The sequence below is a fragment of the Trichoderma breve genome, chromosome 1 (assembly GCF_028502605.1).
Source record: "Trichoderma breve strain T069 chromosome 1, whole genome shotgun sequence".
Lineage (NCBI taxonomy): Eukaryota > Fungi > Ascomycota > Sordariomycetes > Hypocreales > Hypocreaceae > Trichoderma > Trichoderma breve.
Window position 1 is genome coordinate 7,086,707 of NC_079232.1, and position 17,032 is coordinate 7,103,738.

Sequence of the window (17,032 nt, forward strand, 5' to 3'; positions counted from 1 at the left end):
CTTTGCAGCTTCATTAAGACCTCCAAAGGCAGAGAACAAGCGGTCTTGACATCATTTAGTCAGTGCCATGTGATGTTGAAGTGTAGAAACCATTTAGAAACCACTTAAACAAAGCAGCAGGGAAGATTGCCCTCGAAGTGAAGAGAAATGCAGGGAAAAAATGGCATACCAAGGTGGGCGCAAGTTCATTTCATACGACATTCGATTGAAGAGCATGAAATCGCCAAAGCTATCTGGGTTGTTTGTTCCAGCCTACCGGTGCCCTTTGATCAGTATGTCAAGGTATTTCTTCCCCAAAGCAGCCCGTGTAGCAGCCGATGGGCTTGCATTTGAAGTTGACCTCTCCAGCGTCGTCAATACATTCCCGAGTGACCTCCAGCATGAGACGCTGCGCTGAATTTGAGGTCTCTACCTCGGTCCTCCTGATGGAGAAACGGGATACATCCAAAGTGGCCAAATTGACCCTTTTATCAGTATCCATACTCTGAAGCAACTGTCCATGGCTGCAAGACTTTCTTGTGATATACAGGCTCAAAACAAGGACCAACAGGAGCGCGGGAGCGATGCGGGGTTATGCGTATACCCCTGTACGAGGTGGATGAGAACCCAGCCATGGGTCGCCCAAAGTATGCCTGTATGGACGCGCACAGGGCATGATCTGTACCTGGCGTTTCACGTCAATCCAGCAGGCTTTTCTGGATACCCATTCTCTATCCAGTCGTGTCCGAGGGCCAGGAAAGAGTATGGTTCATCTTTCAGGCACAACGGACAGATGAAGTGGTTGAAAGGTTTGCAGACGGCATATGCGCCTGGGCAGAAGAAATGCTGGAGATCGAGAGGAGAAATGATGTCAGTCGATTCCCCACTGCCACGCAGCAGGCGTTTGCCCAGACGGAGGCGGAGAAGAAGGCTCAACCGTAGTGGTTGTCGCCCTGTAGATCGCCACGCTTGTTTCAGCTGCCAGACGTGACATCAAGAGATTCAGAATTATTCTCAGGTATGTAAGGAAGAGTTTTGCAATTTGATCTCATCACTAATCGTACATGATAACTCCATCTAGGCCCCCAATTTGGAAAGTGACATCCCGACTGACAACTGATCGCCAATATTCTAGCTTGAATAAGGCGAGATCATGGGTATGGAACATGTCCAACTTTTTTCACGACGACTGGATGTTACGCACAGTAGCAACAACGAAACAAGCCCATGCCGCCAAGTCCACAGTCAGCCCTCTCCAGGCGTGAATCGTTAGCCAGCTGTCCAAATCGTTGGTGCTCTGTCCCTTGGAAGTGTCTTCAATCACGGCCTGCACTTTGGGGGCTATCGCAGGGACGAATGCAAGATGGCTGGCGGCCAAAACCATTCCGGCCGTGTACCAGCGTAGAGACCCATTGGCCCAATGCGAGTCATGGTTGACCAAGCAGGTTGCGAGCGTGGATGACACTGTCAAGGAAAGCAGAACCAGGACGCGAGTCACTCCTCCGCGGAAAAAATAGCCAAAGTACGTGGGCAGCAGCTCGTTGGATTTGCTTCGGATCTCGGGCTTGTTGAAGAGATGCAGGAAGAAGTGCTGGTCCCACGCAAACCAAAGCGAGCAGGTGGACGTAAGCAGGGGCGCCGCCCGCAGCGCAACGACGGGGTCGAAAAAGGCTCTGGAAGCCATGGCCTCAAAATCTTCGTTTTGCGTGTCTGACTTGATTTGATGATGAATGAAGGAAAAGAACCCGACTACGACGAAGTGCGTGATTTCACGGCTTGGAGAATCGACTGATGAGCTGTTTTCAGCTATCACGTGATAAATGCGCCGATGAAGTGTTGGTCGTTGCGGAGGGAATTGACAAATCCTGCTTACGCAGTGGCATCTTGGAGTTGGTTGCGCCATTCGGGGGTATTAACCAACCAGCTCCGCTGTTGTCGATTACCGTTGTGTTGTGATGTGATCTACGCCATTTGTATGGATTAGTGAAGGATTTATTAGTGGAGTGTTGTCCACTGTTAAAGCTCGAGTCCGTGGTTGATGATGTTGCCAAGTTGTCAATTTATTCCCTGTCGCTTGGTCTTGGTGATGCCTCTACTGGGATTCTAAGCCATGATTTATAATACGTGGAACTATTCACAAAGGGAATGGGCTGCTCAGGTTGCCAGCAACCCCAACTGGTCACTGAACCGGAATGCGGCAATCGGAGTGAGATGAAACATGGCATTTGTTTTGTCTCAACGGCGGCGGCAACATCCGACGAACCGAGGAGCTAATTCAGCTCCAAATTTTGAGTTGCCATTGGCCGAGATGGATGATGCTAGCAGGGCAAACTGTCAACCTGCATATGTGAGGATCACCATAGGCCGGATCAGCAGCCTTACTCGTTTAGGTTGCATCGAGGAAGAACGCCCAAGGTATTCTGGCTGTAGACTCGACTTTGAGATCGAGTGTTCGCATCAATGGGTACACTCCCTGCATACGACCCGGCCGAAGAGTATGCAAATGAGCGAGTTGAATGCTATGAACATCTTTCATTATCCTGACAGATCGGATTACAACTCACTAACTTCATAGGGGCATCCAATGGTATGAAGCATGCCGAGTTGTTTATGCCAGATTGACAAGACTGTGGTGCAGAGACCAGAGTGAAAAGAGAAGCTTCATTGGCTTTTATTACCAGCCTCAGTAGGCTTACACTTGTGAATGGAGATGCTGTTGTCCTGGCATCGCCCTTGTTGAGCCTTCTGCGTATCGGTTTCTGCAATTCCGTTATCGCCGATTGTTGTATTTTCACTAAAGCCGGATCTTTTTGATCTCCTCCACTCTCTTATTCGAAGAGTGCGATGACACATCGTATCTATTGAAGGCGAATACCGTTCGTACAGTGACATGTTGCACTAAATCCTTCCGATCCTTGTCCAGGGGGGATTTGCTTGGCCATTCATGCCGTTGGATCCAAGTGACAGTTGACAAGCACAAGAATACTACCCTCTATTTCGCAATTGGTCCAATCATAATTGATTCAGTCGATTTTTGGCTGACCAACACCTTCTGCTGCATCGCGCTATGGAGGGACGGGAATGAGAGCCAATTTTACAATACGAAGCAAAATATTGTCATTTATCATGTTAATCACCGCAAACGCTGTGAACTGTATCGCACTTTTGGGAAACATGGCCTGATGTTGGCACTGTAGATTTACTACGGAGCCTTCATCCCTTTTCTGACTGCGACTCAATGGCGTTGCTTCGGGATGCATCAAAGAAATGAGCAAATGATTGCAATTTGTCTAACATACTAACTATGAACAAATGAACAAGGGAACAGCAGTGCGGCTATTTTGGCACTCCCAATTGTCTCAAGGATTCCGACAGTCCAAGACGAATCCAATTGTCAATCTCTGCCCTCGTAGCAACAGCAATCACTCCGAGCATTCCCAACGCATTTGCACCAGCTTCTTTGTTGATACCCGCTCGACGCCTTGGTATAACAATCATCCATCGTTTACTCATTATAAAGTTGTGAGGACATGCCGCACCTGGCGGCGCTGAATCTGCATGCTCAGCCAAGCCCTGACCCACGGCTGTGGCCTGCTGCAGGAGATTCGTGTAGACCTTTGTTAGCCCCTTTGCGTCTGTATTCGCAACATCAACCCGCTGATAGAACCAGTGAAAGGGAACCTTGGGAGGGCTGCCGCTGGAAGCCTCATTATCCAGAAAGTCCGCAAAACTGTGAGGCGGTTTGGGAATAAGTTGCATATGCTTATGCAGCCGACTGCAGCCTCCGTCTTGGCCGCAGTTGTAAAATACAACAAAATCTTGACTCATGGAAAGGAGAACCGTTTGCGCAGCCTCCAAACCGGCTTCGTCCAACGGCTCATACTGTCTTCGGTAGCCATCGCACGTTAGAAGCATGAGATGTGGGCGTGCGTAGCAGAATTTGTTGGCAATGACAAAATGGTCATTGCCGATTGGACCAATCTCGAAGCCTTTGGTGGAAATATCGCTACCATCAGCTTTGTCGCCGTTGACTTCTGCATTCTTTTCCGATGACGGCGGCCCCAGAACGGGCTTCTTTACAAGTGCCGAAGTAAGCAGGAATTGAAACTAAAAGTTGGCTTATTTAGTAGCAGCCCAGCTTCATCAGACAAGCCAGAACTCACCTCAAGGTCACCATCCACATGTTGAACGGTCTCTTGGCTTTGGTCATATAGTACCAAACCAGAGTTGACCAGCTTGTCAAACTTTGAGAGAGTCAACGTCTCCTCCATAGCGGATAGTGTAGAGCGGCTATATGTCCAAAGCTTTGTAAATCGACAACGAGGATGGGTACACAACGCAGAGTGTTGGTGACGATACAGTGTTGGGGATGAGAGTGAGAAAGAAGAGCAAGAGGAAACGCGCAAGCCGAGAGGCCTGTAGACAGCAAGATTAATAAGTACTTGGATATTGCTCAGCGTGGCTGTGCTGCCAAGAGGAGCTGTGAGATATACGTTGGTAGATGTGCTGCTTTGTGTCGTTGTTCCATATAGTAGTGTTTCATGTTGAGTGCAAGTGGAGGCAAAGTGAAAATAATAATAATTACATGTACTATAGAAGTAGAAATAGACCCCGTGTACCAACACACACAGTTTTGAAGCAAGACTAAGCTACGTAGGATTCTATACCATAACCCAGTATATTATAGGTAATGATATAGAATCCTTAATGGGACGGAATTGGGGGTACCAAGGGAGAGTCGGAGTTCATCGTAGACGGTGGTACCCATCCAGCTGCGGCTGCCCAATTGACACCTCTAGCTGGCACTGCTATGTTCGTGAGGCCAAAGGCAGCAATGAGTGCCTTGCCGGCAGCAGTCTTCTGCAAGCTCGCATATTCTTGCTGTGACGTCTGGCCAACGCCAGAAGCCCAGAACAGATTGTCAAACAAGTGGGCGATGGAAAAGAACTTGTGAGAATCAGGATTGTATACAGAGTCGCGCTCGAACCTCATGGCGTGTGACGCAGCGTAGCCAAATGACAGATCATAATCTACGTGGGAGAGCTTAGTAGAGATCCTAGATACATTACAGGGTATTAACTTACCTCCGAATATTCCAACAGTACCGGTATTCCGCAAGACTTGTGTGTAAAAGGCGCCGAGCCAACTCTTGCCTGCCGTATCAAGCGTTGTACCACTAGCAAATGAAGTAGGTCCTTTGCTTGTAAAGCCCAGTGGCAACTTGAAGTTCTTTGTACAGAATATGATGTTTTGGTAAAACTTTACGTTATTATCGTAGCTGTATCCCGACTCGCCGTTTAACGCACATGGCCTAGTGGTTCCATCAGTGCCAATCCTTTTGCCGGTGAGCTCAACTGGGAGATGGTAGTAAGGGTCCGCTGAGGCAGGTTAGTAAGTAACTAAGTCACTCTATGGGCTGTTAAACACTAACTGTAAAGATATTTGCCGCTGCTACTGTTCTTGGATATATACGGGGCATCATCGCAGACCACCATGAGAAATGGGGTTTCAGTGCCAGGTCCCCATACAGCATTGGCTGCATAAAGGGCGTCTTGTGAACACCTGTTAGTGACATTTGCCATAGTCCTAGCCAGCTGTATGACTTACTTGCTATGTTCCAAACGCCCAAGGGCCCACCCAGATTCGAAGTTGTCGCTGTATTATTGCCCCAAAAAGCAGTGTAGGTTGAATTGAGTCGGTATCTCTCCCAAGCGAGAACATTGGCAGGGAGCGTCGTCGGCGACTGAGTGGTAGGATGGTATACACGATACGAACTGGCAATAACCATCTTATCAAGGATGTCGTAGGCGGTAGTAAAGAGGCCACCAGATCCAGCAGCAGACGGAAAGCCTTGGGACTTTGCCCAAGGGTCACACGTCGCCTTATCGACCCATATCATTTTGCCGGGGATCACTTGAGCAACGATTGCTTGAAGACTGCCGAGGGCAGCTAGGATGGCGATTGGTTTCATTCTGGGTAGTAGTGAGTAATGAATGTATTGGGGTTAGTGATAATGAGCGACTGCAACGAGAAATGAAGCGAGCGAAAAGTAAATGAATGTCAACCCTAAGGGACTGAGGAGTTGCAGTGGAAAACGCTCTGAAAAAACATTGAGCGCTCTCCAAATATATATGGCTATCACAGCCTAAGCGCTCACTTACATCGTACGAGTACTTCCCCTATAGCCATCTAATCTTGTACTCTAAAATTAATCCTTCCTCGGAGCCTGCCGCCCCTCAATCGTAACACTCTCTGTATTGGAATTTTACTAGCCTTATTCTGGTAACATCGTTGGTGATACAGTTACAGTTGCTACTGCAGTTGGTTGGTGGTTCAGTGGGTTGAGGTTACAGTGGGTTGGTTGGTTGGTGATACAGTTGGTAGGTGTAGGTCACTGCCCCCTGGCTCTCGATCAAGGGGTAAATGGCCCCCAAAACATCGGCTTGCGTTTTCTCAATACCAAAGTATAACTCAACAGATATAGTGACATTCGCGTCCTGGGCGCCAAGGATTCGCAACGGCTTGCAACAGCCTCAGTCAATAAGGCTATCAAGGCCTAGGATGTATATGTCCCCAATAAGCGGCAACGGTCATTACACGGCCATAAATTAATGATTACTCAATCGCCTGGAGAATTGATGGCGACCAACTTGCATCCGGATCATCCGATACACAAGGGGGCGTTGGATTTGGATATGTCAATGTTGAGCATTCACAATTTGTGGAAGCATGGCAATGAGCATTTCGCACAAGCGTAACTTCATCCATCGAACAAGTTCCACGTGAATAACTCCTTACATTTCGCGGTCACAAACCTTGTCCATTCCCAGCTACAAGAAGAAGCTTCAATTTGCTGGATAAATAACTGTGAATAAAGAAGCCTTTGTCTAATCAGAACATTCTATTCAACCTCAATTAAATACGGACACAGGAACATGATATCAGTGCCAACTTGCACAATATCCAGTAATACACTGGACCAGGTTCGTTAGAATAGGCGAAACCAACTTTCACAGTCCTGCAGCTCTCAGGATACCCGGTTTCCTCTCTTCCAAGATCACCACAGTTTGTTCCCAGACTTTCTCCTGTGCTTTCTCACCCAAACTGGTATAAATCCAAGGTGCAACATCTTGGTTCATTCCATCACTCTGGCATTCGCCATGCGAATTATCTGGAGCAGCGGCAGCGAGCACAAGGCACCGGCCACCCACTTCAGTAGTGCGCGCAAGAAGCTTGTAGGCGAGACGGACCAAGAGCGGAGGCTTCACACCGCTACGATTAATAGCACTGTAACAGAGGCCGGGATTCACCAGGTTGATAGTTACGTGGTGTGTAGTGGAATTGGAGTCGTGCTTTAGACGGGCGACGATTTCGCGGACCAAGAGGACCTCGAGAAGCTTAGTGACTTGGTATCTCGGTTGTTGGCTGTATGAGAGCTCGTTATTCAACTGCTCGTACAGGTTCGAACCATTGATTTCGTCAAATTTGCTAAGGCGATGCGCCTCCGAGCTCACAATGGTCAAATGAGGCGTCGCATCTGGGAACTCTGCCTTGGTGTCCCGAAGCTTGGGGAGCAGCGACAGAGCTAACAAGAACGTATTGAGCACATTGACTTGTGTGACTTGCTCATAACCATCAACTATCCTGAACTCTTTAGTGTTTATGCCAGCGTTTAGTACCGCAGCATCGACACGGTGCAACTCCTTTTGGACGCGCTCGCAAAACTCGAGGGTGGATCGGTTGCTGGTTTGATCAAGTGGCCAGACCTCAATAGCATCGGCATCGCTTCGTGCCGTGACACTCCTGAGAATGTCTTCCTTGGCGGCCTGGCCTTTGGAGACGGTGCGGACCGCAAGAATTAGTTTCGCGGCGTTGAGCCTGTAAAAGTGGCGAGCGGCCTCCAAGCCTAACCCAACATTGGATCCAGTGACTATAACCGTCTTTCCAGCGAAAGAGTCTATAGGGTAACGAGGAGCTATGAAGAGTTGTGAATAGAAAAACTGGCGAATAGCAGGTCCGAGATTCAGTTGGATAGGAAATTCTGGCTCCTGTGTGTTTCCCATAGTGGTCAAGTCGAGGATGAGAAATAATGAAAGAGTTCAATTCTATGTATGGTGAGGAGAGTATGTTGGCAGCGTGAATCATATTGACTTTATATCCTTTTATATCTACATTTCTAAACGACAAGAGATAGATTCCCGATTTAGGAAGTTGTTCCAAAGAAGCAGAGGATTCATCACTTACATGTCTATGCCAGCCCGCCATGTGAGACCCCACAACTCTAGGCGGTTTATTAGTCCGTCTCTTCGGCCAGCCTGTCAACAAATTCCGTTTTAGGAATTTGTTCGACTGTGCCGTAGTCTTTACGACGCTAATCGATTACAAATCCCGAGCACTCAGCCTTTTCAACATCCTTCCTTGACTTTCATTCTTTCCCCGATCAACACATTCTACATTCAGCAAAGTTCCGATAGCGAGCTGCCAGAGAACGCGTACGAGTTGGACTTCAATCTCATTGATCTGATGATGAAGATGGGCTAACGTGGAGAAACAACGTAGCCGATGGAGCGGCCAGCTGCCCTGCATTTCATCAACACCACCCATCCCGGGGATGCCACCACCTCAAGCAGCTTGAGTCAGATCAGATCACATGCAGCCAAAGAAATACGCCTACGCGCACGCAGGTTGCGCAAAGCCGCTTCCCCGCAGGGCAAAAAAGGCGAAAACAAGAGGGTCAGGAAGTTTCAACGGAATACCAACGGTAAACGAGGCGACATACCGGTCCGCTCAACTAAGATTACATCTAGTAATGGCCAGGAAGATATCGAAGAACCCACATCCATAGTCGCTTCGATGCCACTGTCTCACCCGCCTCAAGCCATTGGTCTCTCTTCTGTAGTCCCATGCGGGGGCTTCTCCGAAAAGGAAGGGTTCCTCTTTCTTCACTGTACGTCTGTCCTATTTCAAACAGTTTTAGTCGTATCTAAGAAAAGCTATGGGCGAAGATGTCAATTACATTATACCTTTCAGCAATGGCAGCTGTCACAGAAACAAGGACAGCGCCAATCGGTGGCTTATCAACATGCAGCTGAAACACTGGATCCCACTGGCTCTTTCAGACTGTGGTCTCATGGCCGCGTTGTTTCTACAGTCCTGCCATAGTCTGGCAGTATTGAATCCATGTCAGGATTATGCAGACATGTCAACCAAGTACCGACTGCAGTGCATCCAGTCAACGAATGCCTCATTATCCAAGACGGCTACGCAGATGAGCGATGCCACTATCGCCAAGGTCATGATAATGGCAGTTGATGAGGTCAGTGCTTATCACTATGGCCTTGATACGTGCGTTTCAGCTTCTAATTGACTCTCGTTCTCCTCTAGTTTACACTTGGGAATGTTGACGCGTGGCGTGCCCACCTTACGGCGATTACCTGGATGATCGAGAGGAGAGGCGGTGTTGATGCCTTGGGGGTCGGTGGATTTCTCAAAGAAGTCATTGTCAAGTATGCCGTCAGTCATTCCTTCTTCAAGCCCCATGCTAATTCGCTCAGTACGCCTATATTCTACGAGTAGTAATCTCGGCAACTTGCTTGAGATTAAGCACACAAAGGCGTGCTCGGCGTTGAAGGTGTGTGGTGTGATCATAAGCACTTGGATACGTCTTTCTCGGTGGAGATGAAGACCCTGTTTGCTGTTCGCACGTACATGCCTCTACACCTGTGGCCAAGGATAATTTCCGAGCTTCAAAATGAAGCACCTTCAAATATCGACAACGGATTTCATGTTTCGACCACACTCCGTTAGATTTGGCGAAACTACACCAGCGACATGCGCCGCATCGAGGGAATACAACTTTCGAGTCTGAAACCACAAAATGTAAAAAGGTTCAGAGTACTTTGCCTCATTGTTAATAAAACCTTTGCAATGGGCTAGGATCCCAGAAAAGTCATTAGATAAGTTGTCTATAAGTCATACGCTTTCTCTTTCATTCATCATACGGCACAGTCTGCGCTTTTGATATGCCTTCTCACCAGAAAACCTTCTCACCAGAAAAGACGATTCTATCATCGTATGCTTATGGTGTAGTCAGATATTATTAAGACTCACTGCAACCAAATTGCGGCGAAATTTTAATAATTGTAACCCCTCCGGAAGAATGTCCAATGGCAACGGTTGTATTATTAGAGGCCCAACAACTCGCCCGATGGCTATCAGGAAGCCATAGGACTTTTTCGTCCTTGTAACAGAGCCACTCGCCATCTACTACAAGTTGGTTCTGCAAGTCAGTCGTCCGTTCATGATTCCGTTTGGAGACCATCTCTCGGTCTAAATCTCCTTGTGGAGTCCAAAGTTCGAAGACAGGAAAGTCATGAATGCTGTTGATGTCATCACGGCTGAAGTGGAGTTTTGTATCAGAAATCCAGAAGTCAAAATCCGCTGTATCTGTGTTGGGGAGACGAAAACCCTTGATCAGCCGCTCGTGTGGGTTATGATGAGGGAATAGCGTGGAGGAAGCTAGGTATTGGCCGTTAGGAGAAAAGCCAATTGAGTTAATAGGTGGATAAAAATATGAATTGTGTATAGTAGTCTTGAATGTTTGAGTAGAGATATCCCAAATCTTGATGTCTTGATGACCAACTAGACATGCTACTAGTTGATCATCTGGCGAAAAAGCGACACAATAGATTTCACCAGAGGCATCAATGGTAGATTGTTGCATCTCTGTGTTGATATTCCATAGGTTGACGACTCCAGGGGAAGAACTGAAAGCCAATAGCGTATTGGATGGTGAGAAGGCCAAAATATTACCGTTATATCGGTCCCCTAGATTCTGAATTATGTTTTCGCTGGTAACCTTCCAGATGAGGATGCTGCCAGCATGACAAACAGTAGCTAGAAGCTGACCATCAAATGAAAAGACGACAGATATGACATGCTTCTCATGTGGTCTTTGATTTGGTGATACATCAGTAGCATCCCATAGCCTAATAGATTCGCCGATAGATACCAGGGTCTCATCGTCTCCATAAAATAGAGTTAAAAGACACATCCCAAGTTTGTCTTTAAAAATCTGGGTCAAACTGTATCTGTTGAGATCCCAAACAGCAATTTCGTCTTCAGATTGATCCGTTTTCCCAATTAAATTCTCGTGAATTGACGCCAGCAGTTGCCCTCCTGGTGAGAAAGATATATCGATAACGGGTCCCATATGCTTCATTATATGTTCCCGTTGGACGCCAGTGGTTGTATCCCAAATAATTATGGTGCCTTCATCGTCACCGGATGCTAGTAATCGATCATCTGTAGAAAAGCAAAAACACCAAATAAAGCTGGTATGGCCCACCAGTGTATGTTGCAAATTAGGGGGGGCGATATCCCAGAGATCAATAGTTGATCCATCACATTTAACTGCTAGCATCAAGCCGTTAGGCGACAATTTTGTATAAGCATCCTCCGAGAGGGGTTTTGTAAGCCTGTGGTGTTGAATGCCCGTAGCATGATCCCACGTCAAAAAATCCCAAGTCTTAGATGGTGACGCCCGTAGCTGACCCCTATCAGTGAATACCAAAGACCTGACCTCATCCACATCCTCATCAAAAGTGCTCAGCAAGGTTCCTTTGGATGGATCCCAGAATTGTAGTTTTCCTGGACCAGAAGAGCAAGATGCGAGCAATTTCTCGTCTGGAGAGAATGCGATGGCTTGGATCATGACGGCATCACCAACGCTCCACCAGTTGAATAAAAGGCCTGCGTAAGTGGTCCAGACCCGTATGGTCATATCTGGAAACCCAGCTGCAAGTAAATCGCCAGTTGGGGAAAGCGCCACGCAAGTGGGATCTTCAGAGTCTTGGAGTTCTCCTAATTCTGCACCCCAGGAACTATCGACATTCTGTGTCATCGATATGGAATCTGGCAGTTCTCCGCTGAATTGTCGTTTAACTGCAGACACTGCTGGGGCAAATAGTAATCCCGAAAGATAAAGCTGAAGAGGTTTTTCCGTTATCATTCTTTCATTTCTAAGAATGTATCGCATAGCGTCATCAACGAGCTCCGACACTTCATAGTCATGGTTCTCCTAGTCCATTAGTCAATAATTAGACAGCACCAGCCACTATAGTGCCTCTCAAAAGACAACATACCTCTGCAATCGACTGCAAATATCTTAATTTCTCAATAAATTCTGATACGCAGTTTAAAATGGACATTGCCTCCATCCAATGGAGTAAGTGCATTTCCAGAAAAGATTGGAGCTTTTCTATTTGGCCTTCACCGTCAATCAAGTGATCAACCCAATAACAGCACGAATACTCCAACGGTTGTGGTAAATGTTGTCTCACTGTTTCATTAGGTATATCATCGCAACTAACAGCGTAGTTTGGCAGATTGCAGATATTCCTCTTTAAAGAACTGCACATGATATCGAGACACTGCATAGCTAACTTTTGGTTTGTTGCTTTCTTATCTATCCAGATCGCCGTTTTTTCAGGAGTTTTATGATGTAATAAGAAGTCGCGAAAAGATAGATGGAAGAGTCTTATTGGCTGGCTTTCATCATTCGGGACATTCAAAACTGAGTGTAAGGAATTCAGCCGGGAGCTGATTGCCGTTGTTGGAACGCCAATGAGCACTGACAGGTCGATAATTGATAAAGAATTTTCAAGTAAAATGATCGCACTGAGAACTTCCCTAACATCTTGAATGAACTGGTCTTTCCGTCTGTCAGTGTCGCTGTATTTCGTACATATTCGTTCCAATATTGGGAGGTATATCGCGTCTAGTTTAGAGTCTTCCGCCTTATACTCCAGATACTCATCTAGACATGCTTGAGGGTCCAAGTCATGGTCTTCAAACACACGACACATAGTCGCCGCAAAGATAAACAAGGGAGTGGAAATTGTGGTAAGAGTGTTGATATTTATCTCGCCAGGCCATTCCTCTCGTAGCATCCTGGATTTGCGAACTTCAGCAAGCCTATGATTTAAGAAAAAACGAATGTCGTGTTCAATATCGGCTTCAGGAATCTCATGAAGAATGAGGTCCTGATAATAGCTTTCTCCCATGTCTTTAAACCCAAGTCGAGTCGGTAGGTCGGGCCGGCTGGTGATAAATAATCGGAAGTGCATAGAGCTACTTACTTGTAGCTGTGGTATCAGATGGAGTAAGACTTGAATATCTTTGTCATTATCACACTCATCTAAAGCATCAATCACCACCACCAAAAAAGAAGGCTGGCTGTTGGCAGCTTTCAAGCAGGATATTGGCCCAACAATAAGCCTTTCAAACTGCTCCTTAAGTGATCTAGTCGAGATTTGAGGTTCAGAATCGATGACCTTTCTCAACTGATCGCCCATTCCAGGAATCCTAGTTTGGAGCTGTGAAGCGATGGTCGAGAAAAAACGTGTAGCGTTTCCGCGGTCCGCTTCACCCTTTTTAAAGAAGAATGAGGCGCCCAGTAGTTGTTTTGCTTGAAAGTGTCTTGCTATTGTCCTGGATATGGTAGATTTTCCAGTACCAGCCATTCCGTTTAACCAGAATATGCATTTGCTCGATAATGTTGTGGCCCACTCCTCAATGTCATGGAGAATCTTGGTCCGAGTTCCTTGAAGGCATTCATCCTCGTGTTGGTCTGCGTATGAACCATACTCTGCACCCTCGGCAATTGACAGCTTCGCAAGGTCAAGTTTATGGGCGATTTTATCGGTGTTGAAAGTAAGCTCGCTCATGTGGTCGGTCAAACCTACAGAGAGTATCGTTAGATTGGTGCTCACCTTAGTGTACCAGCCAACTTACTGAGTAAAATCTCATTTGCTGTTTTACTCTCCTGCACTTCATCAGGAAGAAGTCGGCTTATAAGATCCCGCGCGTACGCCGCCGCCATCATGGATGCGTATCCCCGCCATTTATTATTTTTGTGAGTGTCGGCATAGTCGCATATCCCACGAATAATTAGACATGGGAAATGATTCATCAGTCCCGCTGCCTCCATTTCAAAGCATAAGACACCCTTGTCCATTGCGATTTTGTCACGGATTATGGCATTTTCCATGCGTTGATTGGCGGAGGCAATTAATCCATAATGAATGACTGGATCGTCGTCGTTCTCATCTCGCGGACGTCGTGGTATACAGTTGGACGGATCATCGTCGCATGCCTCGCAAGCTTCCCATGGTCCAGATATGTGTGTATAGGCAGATTTGTATAGTATATCGCCGGTCTGTGGGCGACTGTATGTCTTTTGGAGTCGTGGCTTCCTTTGAAGGGCCTTGTTGACTTCTTCAGTCAGCGTATGACCATCCATTTCGTAGTCAGCTTTAAGCCCGGCTACTGCTGCTCGTAGCAAACTGGGAGGCTGATCCAAGAATCCCGTTTCGACAAAAGCTTTGTCCTGCATGGTTTTGCCAAAATCGTATTGAAAGACTCCTCCTTTGCCGTCTTTAGGAGTGCTGACAACTACATCGCCGAGTCTAATATCGTTCTGGCGTGTTGGAGCACCTCCTCCAGTGCCTACCATTAATCCGAAGCGGATGTTGGGAAAGCTTCGTAATAAATTAGTCGCAGCGCCAGCAGCAGCAGCTATTCCTTGCTCGCCGTCGGGTAGACAAGCAATTGCGACGTAATGGCCGGAAATCTTGCCGAGCTGATAGTTGTTGGAGTCGTTTGGATCCAACTCTGTCGGGCGGTTATGCCTCTCGTCCAACAATGCCAACGCTGCGACGAGTTCTGTGTGGATAGCACAAATCCACCCAACAGTGTACAAGTTCCTATCCGTCATGGCTCTTGCAGAGTTGAAGCATATAGACTGAAATCTTGGTAGCTGATATTAGGTCTTTGGACCATAATGAGGCGGTAAGAGTGATGAGACGGCAAGAGATATTGAGGCGGAGAGGAACGCAAGTAGAAGTCCATCTCCGCTGCCTTACGCGAACCATTGTTACTTTCTATAGCCCAATGATAGAGCACCAATCTCGTTGGGCTCTTTGGGCACGGGTGGGGGTAATATATGGTGAGCGGCTGTAGGAATGAGAGAGTACGTATAATCTGATAGATGCAAATACCACCCACACGCTTTACCCCTCCGGAGAATTGCATTAACAGAAGCACGACATCGGCTCCTTTAATACGTAGAAGTATCGCAATCTGTATATTGAGGTGTTGCTCACATCCGACGAAGAACTTCATATCTCTCCCGAAACAAGTATTGAAATCGCCAAGATATCTAAGCAAAATTGACTAATACAAAATATCCACATCTAGTTTCCCTAATGGGTAAACATTTCGTCGAGAGGCGCTGCTTATTGGAATAGGTTGAGCCACAGTGGAGTGCGGACTTATTAAGTCCTGAGATGCCGGGTAAGCCTTCAAGGTGCGACACTCGTACGCCATGTTCAACGCCCAGTAGTCTGACAAAAGATTCTATTAAACCATAGAAGCATATGACAAATTAAGAGTAATTACAAACATATTCATTATACTGCGGAGTCATGTGAGCTTGTTGATATAGAGAGTCTATAAACGAATGCTTTGTATAAAATGTCCAAGTTTGTGTCCAAGTTTACTAGATAACGATGTCTTTTGCTTCACAATCTTCAAAGGTTTGTATCAAGTTACACCCCAACACAAAATATTGAGAAAATATCCTATTTCGAAAATGTATTCATCTTATAAGCACCTTGTGCTCTTTACCTTGTCTGGTCTTTTGCCTTTAATCAACGGCAGCCTGGTTCAGCAACATGACACCCATCGCCTACCCTGGGAGCGTACCAAGTCAACCGGTTTTGGAACATTGGCAACGACATCGTCCAACAATGGCACGATTCTTCGCATCCTCATGGACAACTCTCCTACCAATCTCTACGATTACAAACTCATCAGCGATCTTTACGATTTGCTTTCCTCTGTTGTGCCTGAAAACATCACTGTTTCTGCTTCTCCGCCCAAAGTCATGATCTTCGCTAGCGGTGACCCTGATTTTTGGATGGGTCACTATGATGGAGCCCTTTTTGGTACCAACCCTCCGTTCAACGAGTCTTACACGGAGGAGCTCTTTACAAAGAATCGGGCCATTGTCGGCATGCTGAAATCTCCCCCGACAATTCTTATCGCTGAAATCAATGGGCGAGCCACTGGTTCGGGCAATGAGTTTCTTGTGCAATGCGACATGGCCTTTTCAGGCCCCAACACAATTCTAGGGGCTCCCGAAGTTGCAGTTGGCGGAGTTCACGGGAACGGTGGCATTCAACATCTTGTGCGATTAATCGGAATGCAACGAACTGTAGAATACATGCTTACTTCCAGTGGAATTGACGCCCTGACTGCGGCGGAGATTGGGTGGGTCAACAGACTGTACAGGTCAGAAGCCAAACTTCGCAGAGCTGTAGATGAGATTGCTGGTAGAATTGCTCTATTTCCAGCTGCAGGTCTCAACGGAACAAAGGCCATGATCCGGGAGTTTTCTGCGCCACCTTCAGTCGTTGAAGCCGACATTGCGACCATTTTCAGATTGGAGGCGGGTGAAAAGGCTCCCGATGCAGAGTATCTACGCATCAGCAAGAATCAGAGCCGCCAGTTTGAACTAGGTGTGCCAGACAAGATGGTTGAGATCTGGGAGTAGCTAATGCTATCGTTTCATACTGGCCAACTGGGAAGATCGAGATGCAGATACCAGGTTGAATGTAATGTTAGGTAGTATTTGTTTTCAGCTGCGTCCAGAGAAAAAAGCATAATACTTCTAATTGTAACTATATTCAGAAGATGTCTAAATACACCGATATGACAAACGAAAAACCACAGGCCCTGATAAAGCATGTAAAGTCTGTCGCACAGAGTGTCCAATCAAGAGCGGGGTGATCATGATTGGTCATGTAATCCCAAGGGTAGAGTAGTATTACTGCACCCTAATCGATGCTAGGCTGATCATATTCGGCACATCGGCATCCCTTTACTCTGAGTTTCAGTGAGTTATCAAAAGACCCTGTGGAGGAGTGGCACTTTTGCTCTCTCTTTCTCTTTTGGAACAGCAATTTGCCCGTTTCTTGAGTGGCTATGTCTC

General features: G+C 46.8%; 7 protein-coding genes across 7 annotated transcripts; 2 read left to right on the top strand and 5 right to left on the bottom strand.

Annotated features, from left to right (window-relative positions):
* Positions 1-1,159: 1,159 nt before the first annotated feature.
* Positions 1,160-1,862, bottom strand: T069G_02080 (uncharacterized protein; the record flags this gene model as incomplete). The annotated part of the gene is made up of 2 exons (XM_056169290.1): positions 1,160-1,785; positions 1,853-1,862. 2 exons carry the CDS (start codon positions 1,860-1,862, stop codon positions 1,160-1,162), a joined length of 636 nt encoding a protein of 211 aa, XP_056034606.1.
* A 1,453-nt stretch (positions 1,863-3,315) lies between these two features.
* T069G_02081 (ATP adenylyltransferase domain-containing protein) lies at positions 3,316-4,250 on the bottom strand (the record flags this gene model as incomplete). The annotated part of the gene is made up of 2 exons (XM_056169291.1): positions 3,316-4,086; positions 4,143-4,250. The coding sequence occupies 2 exons, from the start codon at positions 4,248-4,250 to the stop codon at positions 3,316-3,318; spliced, it is 879 nt and encodes a 292-aa protein (XP_056034607.1).
* A 433-nt stretch (positions 4,251-4,683) lies between these two features.
* T069G_02082 (uncharacterized protein) lies at positions 4,684-5,950 on the bottom strand (the record flags this gene model as incomplete). The annotated part of the gene is made up of 4 exons (XM_056169292.1): positions 4,684-5,009; positions 5,064-5,357; positions 5,411-5,515; positions 5,587-5,950. The coding sequence occupies 4 exons, from the start codon at positions 5,948-5,950 to the stop codon at positions 4,684-4,686; spliced, it is 1,089 nt and encodes a 362-aa protein (XP_056034608.1).
* Positions 5,951-6,989: 1,039 nt separating this feature from the next.
* On the bottom strand, positions 6,990-8,042 carry T069G_02083 (short chain dehydrogenase domain-containing protein; the record flags this gene model as incomplete). Its single annotated transcript, XM_056169293.1, has 1 exon — positions 6,990-8,042. The coding sequence occupies one exon, from the start codon at positions 8,040-8,042 to the stop codon at positions 6,990-6,992; it is 1,053 nt and encodes a 350-aa protein (XP_056034609.1).
* A 1,019-nt stretch (positions 8,043-9,061) lies between these two features.
* T069G_02084 (fungal specific transcription factor domain-containing protein) lies at positions 9,062-9,555 on the top strand (the record flags this gene model as incomplete). Its single annotated transcript, XM_056169294.1, has 2 exons — positions 9,062-9,295; positions 9,364-9,555. The coding sequence occupies 2 exons, from the start codon at positions 9,062-9,064 to the stop codon at positions 9,553-9,555; spliced, it is 426 nt and encodes a 141-aa protein (XP_056034610.1).
* A 523-nt stretch (positions 9,556-10,078) lies between these two features.
* T069G_02085 (NACHT domain-containing protein) lies at positions 10,079-14,755 on the bottom strand (the record flags this gene model as incomplete). Its single annotated transcript, XM_056169295.1, has 6 exons — positions 10,079-11,283; positions 11,533-12,058; positions 12,123-12,134; positions 12,351-12,553; positions 12,725-13,720; positions 13,774-14,755. The coding sequence occupies 6 exons, from the start codon at positions 14,753-14,755 to the stop codon at positions 10,079-10,081; spliced, it is 3,924 nt and encodes a 1,307-aa protein (XP_056034611.1).
* An 876-nt stretch (positions 14,756-15,631) lies between these two features.
* T069G_02086 (enoyl-CoA hydratase/isomerase domain-containing protein) lies at positions 15,632-16,594 on the top strand (the record flags this gene model as incomplete). The annotated part of the gene is made up of 1 exon (XM_056169296.1): positions 15,632-16,594. The coding sequence occupies one exon, from the start codon at positions 15,632-15,634 to the stop codon at positions 16,592-16,594; it is 963 nt and encodes a 320-aa protein (XP_056034612.1).
* Positions 16,595-17,032: the final 438 nt, after the last annotated feature.